This window comes from Psammomys obesus, unplaced genomic scaffold (genome assembly GCF_907164565.1).
Source record: "Psammomys obesus unplaced genomic scaffold, mPsaObe1.curated_primary_1811, whole genome shotgun sequence".
Classification (NCBI taxonomy): Eukaryota; Metazoa; Chordata; class Mammalia; order Rodentia; family Muridae; genus Psammomys; species Psammomys obesus.
In genome coordinates, this window is record NW_026596057.1 from 25,213,345 (window position 1) to 25,225,830 (window position 12,486).

A 12,486-nucleotide genomic window follows, 5' to 3' on the forward strand; every position below is an offset into this window, starting at 1 on the left:
GGTAAACTGTGATCGTACTTTTGTTGTTGCTCTGGACAACTGCTGATTAAAGGTAATGCAAGCTGACTCCCTTGGATTTCAAACAGAACAAGATGCCTCCTAAATTATCCTTCCTCACTGGCACACCTATGTCTGTGCTGTTTGCTGATTTGTATATTAGCCAACTGTTCGTCTTTCATTGTCTTCAGGGCCACTTACTGGCTAAAGGTGTTTAATATTATATAAAATAGGCTCAAATTCAACCTCCCATGCTCTCCATTTTTTTAGAGCAAATTGGGTGTCTGACATCTACTTCATCTATAAACATATAAGGTTTAATCATGTGTTATTTTTATGAAAATGAATAAAACCATAACAACAAAAGGAACTTCACATCCTTAGCAACCAAGTCCTTAGAAGTCCTCATAACTCTGTTATAATTCATATTACTGAATTTCAGTGTATAACACTGACCTCAAGTTCAACCTCAGTGACACTGAAGATCAAAGATTTTTTCCACTTGGTAAAAATTTTAGATATATGATCCATGGACACTTCATTTTAGGTATCTTTACAAATATGTTGTTGTTACTGTTATTGATATTGTTATTGTTATTATTATTTATAATTTATCAACATTACATCCCCGTGGTAGCCCCTCACTCATCTCCTCCCCATCCCACCCTCTCTCTCTCTCCCCTAGTCCTCTGGCAGAGAAAGTCCTCCTCCTCTACTGTCTACCTCTAGCCTATCATGATCAGGCTCCATCATGACTGCCTAAATCCACTTCCACTGTGGGTTAGCTAGGTCACCCCACCAGGTAGAAGTGATCAAGGACCAGAAAACAATTAATATGAAAAGTAATTGTAATGTTCTGAAATAAAGACAATTACAGATTGCATTTTATCATTGGTCATTTCAATATTCAGTGTATGTTTGTAAATGACAAAGAAATAAAACACTGAAAAAATATATTACCCATTTTCTGGTGTCAGAGTAACTGCTCAAAAGCCAAAGCAGCAAACATTTGGTTTCTTTTTAACAAATCACACATGACTACAGGAGAAAATGTTATTAGCACAATATGACACGTACTTGACTTTCACTAGCTTTGCATTCATTTGTACTTAAATTGTAAGAAAAGAATTAGTGAGAAGAAGAAAAGGAACCCATTTTATTACATATGGGAGCACATAGGAAATGTGACATGAACAAAATACTCCTGCTTTTTACATAACAACAATGAGTATATTTCCATATGAATGTTCTGTAGTTTTTATAATTAAACTTATCTAGAAATGTTATCAAAATCTTTTTGGTCTTTAATCCAATTTTTTTCTAATACATATTCAAAAAGTTTCTATGGAAAATGATTTTATTAAAACTCAATTAAGTATACCACTACATTGAGTTTCAATATGAAATAAGAATTTTATTAGAAAATATGAAGATCCTGCATGTTCTGATAATACTTGTTAGAGACGAATGAAGATGACATAGTATTTTAAGTGTCAAGTCTACAAACATGGAGATTGATTTGGTAGAAAATTTTCAAACTGTAGAAATTTGAAAAACAAAGGACATATGGGATAAGAGCGGCTACTTTTCATTATACCAAACATTTTTACTAGGTCCTAAAGACATGTTTTCATTCATTGGTTGGTTGGTTTTGTTTTAACTCTGATCAGAGACTGGGGATAAAGGCCCACAGTTCAGTTCTATCCATTTAATTATCCGGTTATACTTTAGCAGTTATTTTCCTCTTATAGATAGAGTCATGCCCTCCTTTTTACATTCAGCTTTAACTTATAACTTATAAAGCACACTTTGCCTTTCACTCCTTATCTTGTCCAAGTTCAAAATAGTTAAAGACGGAGACCCAGCAAAGACAAGCAATTGCAGCCAGAAATTAGGCAAAAAAACTATGGTTTTAGTCAGACAAATACAAAAGGAATAATTTTACCTCTGTTGGCAACCAGTACTTGAAGAAGGCTTATTTCACTATTTTGTAAAGATACCCATGGCTTATCTCAGACATCTGAAGTATTGAGAGAACGTTACAGTTTTGTTTCTACTAATTAAAGGAAGAAATCCTTGGACAACAATAGTGATACGCTAAGATTTAGGGAGGGAAGAATTCAATCAAGATAACACTGAAGGAGATCTCGGTAGCAGGTCCAACACACTAGTCAACTACAGTAAAAGCAGACTTTTGACTGCAGATTTTGTTATTTCATTTTGGCAAAGATCAATCAGTTTTGCTATGGAAACTTGCATATTTTCCCTTACTTGAACATAGTGTACTGTTCATAAAAATTCATCTAAGAGCCTTGTCCATTTATCTTTCTCCTGTACATTCTGAGTAAAACACATTGTTCATGTGAGAAATAAACCTATAAAATAATACAGTCAGTGAACTAGCAAAGTAAAGAAAGCAGCTAAATATCAGTCAGTTGAACCTTTTGGCTGCTTCTCTGTGGTTAGCTTGCGAGCCCATTCAGAAAACACTGAGCAGTCAGCCTGCAAATGGCAGTTGTGCTTGAGCTGAAAAGTAAGAACCACATGTGCCTCAAGTTGTCTGTAGTGTCAAGTTGTCTTCTCAAGGTATTTTAGCTTGGATTTTCATTTTCTTTATACTTTCTTCATTAACATGTAATTACCAATATGCAGTGTTCAGATCCTTTTGCTACAGAACAACAAGTACCTTCTTTGCCCAGTGAAATTCCAGTGGAATAAGTACAGTAGAAGAAGCCCAGGGCACATTATCTTTTGTCATGAGTGTGGGCAACCTTCATTGCTCTCATGCTTAGGGACATTACGGTTTTCCAAGTCTTTTTCTGACTACTGGTTTCTTATAATTTCATTGTATTAGTAAGACTGATTACCACAAAATCTATTGTCATAATGTTTCATGACAATACAGATGAATTCTGTGTGTTGGAGAGATAAATGAGAATACAGAACAAATAATTTGGGGGTTATTTCCTCTTGTTGCTGTACCCAACTTTACAAACTAGTGATGAGTTAAGCCCAAATCCATTCTGACAGTTCTGTATTTGAGAAACCTATTATACGTGCCTTGACATCTTTAACAAAGTCGTGTCTTCAGAGTTTCATTGTCTATATCAGGTAACCTATGTCCAGATTATGGAATATTTGTGTCATGTGAAATTGAGCCCATGAAATTGTAGGTAGAATAGAGAGTTCTATAACTAAGCAAACAAGTCCTAAAATATAAATTCTTTGAAATTTATTATACTCATCTTATGTTTCAGATTATTATGTGTCAGGATGTTACTCCTCATACAATTGAAATGTGTTGGATATGTTGTTCAATAACTATCAATTATGTTGATTTAGTAAACAATTTATATATTTCAGTTTTGTGTATTACCATTCAAACTTAACTAACAATAGATATGAATTTTATATATTTCTAATGAATGAACATTTAATAAATATGAGATAAAAATACTCCTCATCTTGAAGTCACCTCAACAAATTAGATATTTTATTCACTTTCTTCAGTTTTACTTGTACACATCCCTTCTTTTCATCTTCTTGATTTGCACACAGTGGTTTTGTTTAGTCCATTCAAATGTAATATCATTGTTGAAGATATAATTTCATCTCATGTCTTACTACTTATTACTACTATATGTTAGCAAGACAAAGCCCTTTCCCCATGTGTTTTAACAATCATTTCTTTATTTTTTCTATGTATGGTCATAATGTACACACTACAACACTTGTAACGCAGTATGCAATGAATACTTTGTTACTAAATTAAAGAATGGTTCAAAAGGAAGTCTTAAATAAAACAGTATTTATAATAGATAACTTGTCCAAAATTCATATTACATTATAAAATCCACAACATGCTTGAATAAACTCCAGTAATATCTAGAGGAAACGCCATCGGTATACTTCTGGGAAAATCTTCTAAATTTTTAAATGCAAGACTGGCTGGTATAGAATGATGCATACTCTCAAAGGTGATGCTGTTATTATGTTAGAATGACAAAAACTCGGATCTTAATAGAAAACACATGAAATGAGTTGCAATTTAACAACAGATTTATAAATACTGGTATCAAAAAAACCCTCTTTCTCCATCTTTTTGTATAACCCAAAAAGATGTCAATATAAATTTAAAAATTAATTTTTTTGTTCTCAAATAATATATCCTGATTATTTTTTCTTCTCTGTCTACTCTTTCCAGCCCTTCCCCATTCATAACTTCACTGTTTCTCATTAGAAAATAAACAGGCTTCTAAGGGATATAATAAAATAAAATATACTAAGATGAAACTTAAATGAACACATTGAAATTAGATAAAAACAAACAAATAGAAGGAAACAGCCCAAGAAAAGGCATAAGAAACAGATATAGATAGAGATACTTAATCATTTCCGTACTCAGGAAACCTGTAAGAAAGAGAAAGCCATAATATACACACAATGGACCCAGAAGATGAAAAGAAAGAAAAAATAGAGAATGAAATTTAAAAAAAGAAAAGAGCATGACATGTTAGGAAACAAGGAACTATGAAGATTGCCACTGAATCTGTTTTCTGGTTTTCTATCTCCTGCTGGTCATGCAGCCTACCCTTAGGCATGTCTTGTCTCCCCAGAGAGAATCCCTTAGAGAAATTAAATACCCATTTAAAAGTGGTTATCAATTGGAAATAGCTTTGAGGTTAGGGATGAGAATGTGCCCACTTCTCCTTTCAGCTGTAGACCCCATCTAATGAAAACCCATATAGGCCCTTTGTGTGATGCCTTGGTTTCTCTGAGTTCCTAAGGGCACTGTTCCTGTTGACTGAGATGTCCTTGTTTTCTTGGTGTTCTCTATCCCCTCTGGCTCTTGCACTCTTTCAACAGCTTTTTCCACTAGGTTCTCTTATACTTGAGAGGAAGGATTTGATGAAGACATCCCATTTCGATCATTCACCAGGGTTGTTCGTAGTCAGGACCAGCAGGACTTTGGTGGACAGAAGGGAATAAAAGGCCATATGAAACTTAGAAATGTAGAGACAATTGAAAGAATTTTAGTGTCCTCGGCACAAGAAACACAATCTGGTAGTGGGCAAAATGGAATGCAAGAGAAAGTTTTCACAGTTCTATAATATAATTTCTCATGCTCTGAGAGAGACATGAATAGAAAAAATGTTAATTAAGGTGTGCAGTATGGTCTCTTTTGTTACTTTATTTTATTACTTTTATTAGTTTTATAGCTCTTAGTTTTGAAGATTTAGATCTAAGTATGATTTAGCCTTATTTCATAGAAATGACATCCTCCTTTCATCTGTTGGAAAAGTTAATTTATGTACAGTCCGCCACATACACTGTATAAATATGTGAGGCCGTGTTGAATTGGGAGATAATAGTGTTACTGTGAGTACTTGTATATGCTTTAATATCAACTAGGACATCTTCCTAGCATGACTGCTTCAAAGTAACAAAATATTATTTATTTTTGATAGATGGAATGGATGCTTTTACCAGATTTCTTAAAACTGAATTCAGTGAAGAAAACATTGAATTTTGGGTAGCCTGTGAAGATTTCAAGAAATGCAAGGAACCTCAACAAATTGTCCTAAAAGCGAAAGCAATATATGAGAAATTCATCCAAAATGATGCCCCAAAAGAGGTACAGTGAGGACTGGAAACATATGGAATTTCTTAATACCATTACAGGGTCTCTTTTCACCAAATTGGTCTCCTCATTCATTCTACCACAGAGCTCAGATTTTGTAAAAGCAAAACTGGTTAATTGCAGATTTCTACTTGTTGACAGAATATACCATAATTAATTATGACTTAAAGTATAAAGGCACTCTACAGAGTTAGACCAAGAGTAATTAAACTTACATCATTTTGATTGTTTCTCTAATCTGTATTATCTTAGCAGAAACAACTACTTATTAGAAACTAAAGATCCCTGAAACTGATAAAGATAAGACAAACAAATATAAAAATGTTAAACATGTGTGATGCTTTATGCGGTTGTACTGAGCCAGCAGCATGGTTCAGTTCGTTACAGGTGCTTATCTCCAAGCGTGAAGTCCTACGTTCAATGTGCAGCCCCCACATGGATAAAAGGGAACCAACTCCCTAAAGTTATGCTTTGATCCTCACACAATGTCATGGTACTTGTGTCTCCAAAATAACAAATATAGTTAAAATATGCTTATCTTATATACCTATGAAAGGTTTTGTTCTTCCAAAGAAATTATTTTATCAGTTCAGTATAGGCTAAAAGAAAAGAATTAATAGACATACAATGTAACTCTGCTGTGGCAGTGCTCTAAGTAAAAAGCTATTATTCTTTCCTTTCTTTACAAACTAAATGAATTGATCCTGCAGTGTAGTTGGTAAATTGACTACAAATTTAGCAGATATTGCTTAACTGTCATAAGATACTAAATGGTTTGATGTTTCTATACTGTACTCAATACATCATATTTTGTTTCCAAGGTAGAGCAGGTTTTCTCTCAACATTCAACTAAAAATTAATACAATTGTACTAGCTTTTTGCTTCTGTAACAAATACCTAAGGTCATTTAAATTAAAGAAAAAATTTTATTTATTTATTTATTTATTTATTTATTTATTTGCATTTCAGAGGATATTTCATCCTGTTGCTTTAGGTACTAAAGCAAATCTGTATGTAAAGGCAGAGAAGCATGGCAGAAGAGTGTGCTCACTTTGTGGTAGCTGAAAGAAGGAAGGGGAAGGCAGGGAAGGGAAGGAGATAGAAAGGCAGAGAGGGAGAATTCCATTATTGCCTCAATGCAGAACTTCAATAAAACCAACTTATTTGCATTACATCCTACCCCCTCCCACCCCCAGAGATTCCATCACAGTCCAGTAGTGCTTCAGGGTGTCAACCAAACCTTGATTGTATGACCTTCTGGGAAATCTTTAAGACTGAAGCAACTACATGGCTTGTAATGCAATGCTCTCTGTGTGCTGATGGTATACTAGGAAACCAGTTGTTTATTTAGCAGATTATGGCTACTCAGTGGCAGAAATAAGGTAGCTGCTTGAAAGTATAATATTAGTACCAGACATATCAACTGGAACAAACTTAAAAATGAATAAAATTGTATATTTAAGACACATTCATATGTTGGCACATTTTTTTCTTTGTAGGAAAAATAAGATGATGAAGAAGGCAGCAGGCAGAAGAGAAGGGTCTTATTGATATCACTACTATGCCCCCCAGCTTATCATTCCCTTAACTTAAACACTAACTCCTGAAATTTTTATTTCCCCATTGTGAAAGTGATTGGGTTAAGGTAATGATCGATTGATAGCTACCGCTGAATTATTCAATTGTGCTGTTAGAATAAGCATAATTATTAATAAAGAGCTATGTTAGCCAGCTGAGATACCACCTTAGAATACAATACTGCATCCCTAGACTCTAGGAAGAAATACCGGGGGAACCAAGCACAGCACGCTCCCTCCAATAATGTAATGAGATGGTCTCAAAGATGTTGTATTAGATACCGTATGATTTTCCCCTCCTTCTGTTTATGCAGGTCAACCTTGATTTTCACACCAAAGAAGCAATTGCCAAGAGCATCACACGACCCACTGTCCACAGCTTCGATGCGGCACAGAGCAGAGTGTATCAGCTCATGGAGCAAGACAGTTATACACGTTTTCTGAAATCCGACATCTACTCACATTTGCTGGAAGGACGACCGCAGAGACCAACAAATCTCAGGAGACGATCACGGTCATTTACCTACAATGACTTCCAAGATGTAAAGGCAGATGTTGCCATTTGGCTATGAGTAAAAGTAATTTTTTCTTGTTTTGATGGTAACTGTGTTCATCTGCTTCTAAAATATGGTTCCTGTATAGTAAGAAATGATTACACTTTTAAAATATACCAGGCAAAGTGTTTTTTTTTAAATATAGAAACTTTTGTACTAAAATAAGCCATAGTATATCTTTCAATATATCTTATGAAAATCTATTTAATAGTCTATTCATAATAAAACTCTATTTCTTCAATAGCAGTCAGTAAAAAGATATTAGCAATGCCTTGTAAATTGTTAAAGAAAGTATAAACTTCTCAGTAATGTCACATTCAGTTTGAATTATTTTTCTAGGTATAAACAATGTACTTAGGTAACTGTATATCCAGATGACATTTTACATAATAATCGGTTGGAGCATATAGAAATGATCCATTTTTTAGAATGGGGAAGGACGGACACTTGTTGTTGCATACTAATTCTGCAAGCAGGATACCTGCTTATCACTTCCACTTTTAAGCCAACAACAAGAAATGTCATAAAGACACATTTCTCTCTAGCAGTTAAACAGTTTAATCATAAACCAGGGATATATGTGAGAATGCACTCTGCAGTCATACCCACTCCAACTGATGAACATTTCCCATTAGACAGAGCAACACTCCCGATGACAGGAGCATGTTCATATCAATGTATGTCTACATGTACACTAAAGGGACTGCATTCTCTCCCAGATATGTGCATGCCACTGAAATAACACCAGTCAGTGCTTGGGTGATGACAACGACCTGCTTCTCACACTATTTATGCCTCAAAATTGAAAATTTAAAGTTGAAGTAGAAATCTAAACTGTGAGGTGGTGAAAATCTAAATACACAAACCTGACAACTTTGACATCAGCCAACCCTTAATACTATATTTGTATAATTCTTATCTAATACTGTATTATGTGATAAGATTATCCTAATAAATATGTTTCTATATTACAGAAATACTTCATTACAATGTTTTGAATAGTCTGTAAATGTAAGCATTAAAAATGACATGTTTTCAGATCAGTAAAGGCTATCATTTTCATTGAAATAAATAACATATTTAACCATCTCTAATAATAAACTGCTCAAACATGTTTATCAACAGTTAAGTTCATTTCACAAGATCTCTCCAAATACCTCCGTGTTCTTATGTTTGAATTACACTGAGACAGGAAATCTTACTCATCTATTGTGTCATTAAATATTAAAGTTCATTTTTAAATGCAAAAACGAACTATAAAGAGCCACTGAGGTGATTTTTTATTTTTCCTAGGGTTATTGCTTATAAGAAACATCTCTGTTCCATGGAATATAATCATTTTATACACTGAACTAAGATGGCACATGCTTTCTAATCTGCTTATGGAGTTTATGGTTTGCTTTAATAGCATTGTTATGGAAAATATACACACGCACACACACGCACCCCGCACACATACAAATCGGAATTTACCAAGTGACAATCGAATCACACTTGAGCCTCTGAGGACCTGGTACTCTGTACTAGAGGCTGGAGTCTCAACATAGAGTAGTCCCAGCAGGAACAACCGACTGGTTTCTCTGTTCACAGGCAGGGATCTTCAGTCTACCCAACTTCGCAACTGGACCTGGAAACTTCCTAGAAAACGGCCGGTTTGTTTTCCAGTATGAAAGTTTGGAAATCCTGTTTCTACTAGCTGTAGAAGTAACGATGGGGTAAATCAACTTGCTGGCAAGAGGGAAGGCCAAGCGAGTAAAAAGTGGGAGAACAAAACTTTCTTCTAAAATAATTCTTAAAATCCCACAGTCTGACAAAAGGTGCTACCCTCGATGGAATGATCTTCCCATATTAAACAGGGAAATTCAGGTGAGTCTTCCAACTCAGGCAGGTCTTATCTGTTGAAAGTAACATAACTACTAAGCATGAGAAGTTGTAATATTTTTCAAAATGAATCAATTTGTGTTATATGTTTAGTTCACTGTACAAGTTACCTGACAAACACAACTTGACCATAGGAATTATTTCTTTTGGCTCACGGTTTCAGTCCATAGTCCTTTGCTCCATGGATCTTGGGCCCATTATGAGGCGAAACATCATGGTTGTGGGAGCATGAGGCAGAGTCTATATCCATTATGGTGGATTGGAGAGAGAACAGGAAAAGGGCCCACTTGTAAGATTTAAAGCCAGGCTTCCATTGACCTACTTCTTCCAGCAAGAAACCCTCTTAGAAAATAACATCAGCAACTAGGGACTAAGCAGTCATGATCCTACAAACAACATTTCATGCAGGATTCTTAATTAAACTATAAACTATTTAATGACTTGTGTTGAAAATATAACATTATGTACAGACTTCAAAGACTTTTCAATCTCAGATCATTATAACCTAGAAACATAAATAAAACAGTGCTTAGACAAATGTCATTGTCATCTCACAGGCTTACTGTTGAATGTTTTCACCCTTTCTACTTCTTTCTGAACTCTGGCTGGCTGGTTCAACTAAGCTGCTCAGCTTCAAAACTCCTCTCCAAGCTGATTGATTCAAACTGGCTTCTCTCACATCTCACTGAAATGTTCTCCTTAGTCCTCATGCTAACTTTGGTAATATGTTCTGAACTCCTGGCTCGTTCTGCCTTCACCTGTTGTCTAGCTTGTTCTCTCTCTGCCACCTATCTTTGTACAACCGTTCCAGTAAAACTGCCTATCCTTGTACTCTCTCAAATAGCCTTTCTTTCCTGTGGTCTTCTTGCAAGTGGTAGGCTTATATTATTCTATCAGTTCTTTCTCTGATTCATCACTTTGTTTACCCTTCAATTAGACATTACTTTCAAACATAGTTGCTTTCTTCTACAAACTAAGTTTACCTTCATGGCTTGTAATTCATGGTGTGTACTTAGATCTTGTCTGTATTCTAGTCAGAAGGATAAAGGTGTGTGGCATGTCAGCATTCCACCTGGATCACACAGACCTAGAAAGTTTTTGAATGTGGTCAGAGCATTCATGTTGCTGGCTTAAAAATTCCTCTACGCTAATGTAAGAAGAAAATAATCTATAGCCAGCACAGAGTTCTAACTGAGTGAATGGCAATGAACATAAAATGATCTCCCTCAATGGCTCTTTGATTCTCTAGATATTTAAGCAACATGTACAAAACTTCAGTGTTTTTATAGACAAGAGCTTAGGACTTCTAGTTACTTCTGCTCTTCGCCTTTAAGGAAAATATGACAGATCTTACTGAGACTGGCAGCAGGAACAAAGTCTGTATAGGTCCAAGACAGACAGGGTCCCCATACGGGGGGAGAGAAAGAAAGAGAGAGTGAAGTGGTCAGGTGCTCCCATCACTAATCAAGAGGTTATCCCCAACTGACAATCACTTGCATATGAAGACATATTTAATGAACAATTTTATTTCAGTGATACTTTTGATTACACAAGTATTAATGGCACATGGCATAAGCTTAATAACATATCTTAGATGTCATTTTTCTGATTTGTTTTTATTTAGACACAAAGAATCAAACAATAATAGTGAACTTGCAAAGATGAATAAAACAGTGCCATCTATATAAAGGATAGCATGCCTGATGGTCTTCTTATATGAATACACACATGTAGCTACTATTTCACTATCCCATCTCAAACATTTGCAAATATCTTGCCTTGCTTTCGTCTAAAAGTATAAAAATTATCTTCCCACAACAAAGCACCAACTTCTTGCTCTTTTATTCTGCTTCACAATATGTCATATTACCCTTTTTAAGTACTATGTTAAACACCAACTTGAGAGTCTGCAGCAGGAAGATAGTAAATTAGTGGTTAACCTAAGCTGCATAAAAATACTGATTGAATAGCAGATTTAAAGAAAGTCTTCAGACTTTTGCTTAGATTTTGGAATCACTCTTATTATGTGACTCATTATAAAACCACTTTGATTAGGAAAGCCTAGAATTTAGGATGCCTTCAAAGAAAATTACTTAATATACAGACTATAGAAGTAAAATTTGTATATACAAGTCAAAATCAGAATGTTAAGAAACATGATAAACAATATTGTTCAAAATAATGAAATACATGATACTAAAATTATAAAATAAATTTATTAGAAAAGTCATCCCTCCTTAAAATTATATACGTTGATCCCATTATGAACCTTTATATGTGACACATACAACAAAAAGCATTATCAAAAGTAAACAAATGTAAACATGAGCATGTTCAAACCAACAAGCTTGCCTTTTGTCCCGAAATTATTCTTTTGATGATCAGCCCAGAATTTGTTTTGTCTCTTCTCACTTTTTGTCAGTTTTAAATTTCCTTCTGGTAGATATTTTCCAAGAATTTACTAATAAGAAAAGTTTCAAGTTACCATACACTTACATAGACAGCTTAGCTTTTTTTAAAGCATAATAATAATTATAATTATTCTTTCATCTACAGAATAGTATTATTTTTCCTGACGTTGTGCTAGAACAAAATCCATTAGGAAAACATTCGAGTTAACATATTAATGCATATATTTTCCTAAGGATTTTAAGAGAAAATTGAGATTGGGATGGTAAGTGCCACAAACTTCAATAAATAGTAATTAATGAACTATGCAAAACAATTGCCAGGTTTTAAAAATCATCTGAAATGATCCATTATCTTAATCTCTCCTGTTGCTAATATTATTGATTATGTCTATTCCATAATGTCAGTACCTTACAGAGGCACCAAA

At 34.5% G+C, this 12,486-nt stretch overlaps 1 protein-coding gene across 1 annotated transcript in view; it reads left to right on the forward strand.

Moving 5' to 3' along the window:
- Rgs18 (regulator of G protein signaling 18) overlaps window positions 1-7,883 on the forward strand; it is a 16,135-nt gene extending 8,252 nt beyond the window's left edge. The window contains exons 4-5 of the mRNA XM_055624635.1: window positions 5,466-5,632; window positions 7,530-7,883. Of these exons, the coding sequence (XP_055480610.1) occupies window positions 5,466-5,632; window positions 7,530-7,787 (425 nt within the window). The 3' untranslated portion in view covers window positions 7,788-7,883. The remainder of the gene's footprint in view (window positions 1-5,465; window positions 5,633-7,529) is intronic.
- Window positions 7,884-12,486: the final 4,603 nt, after the last annotated feature.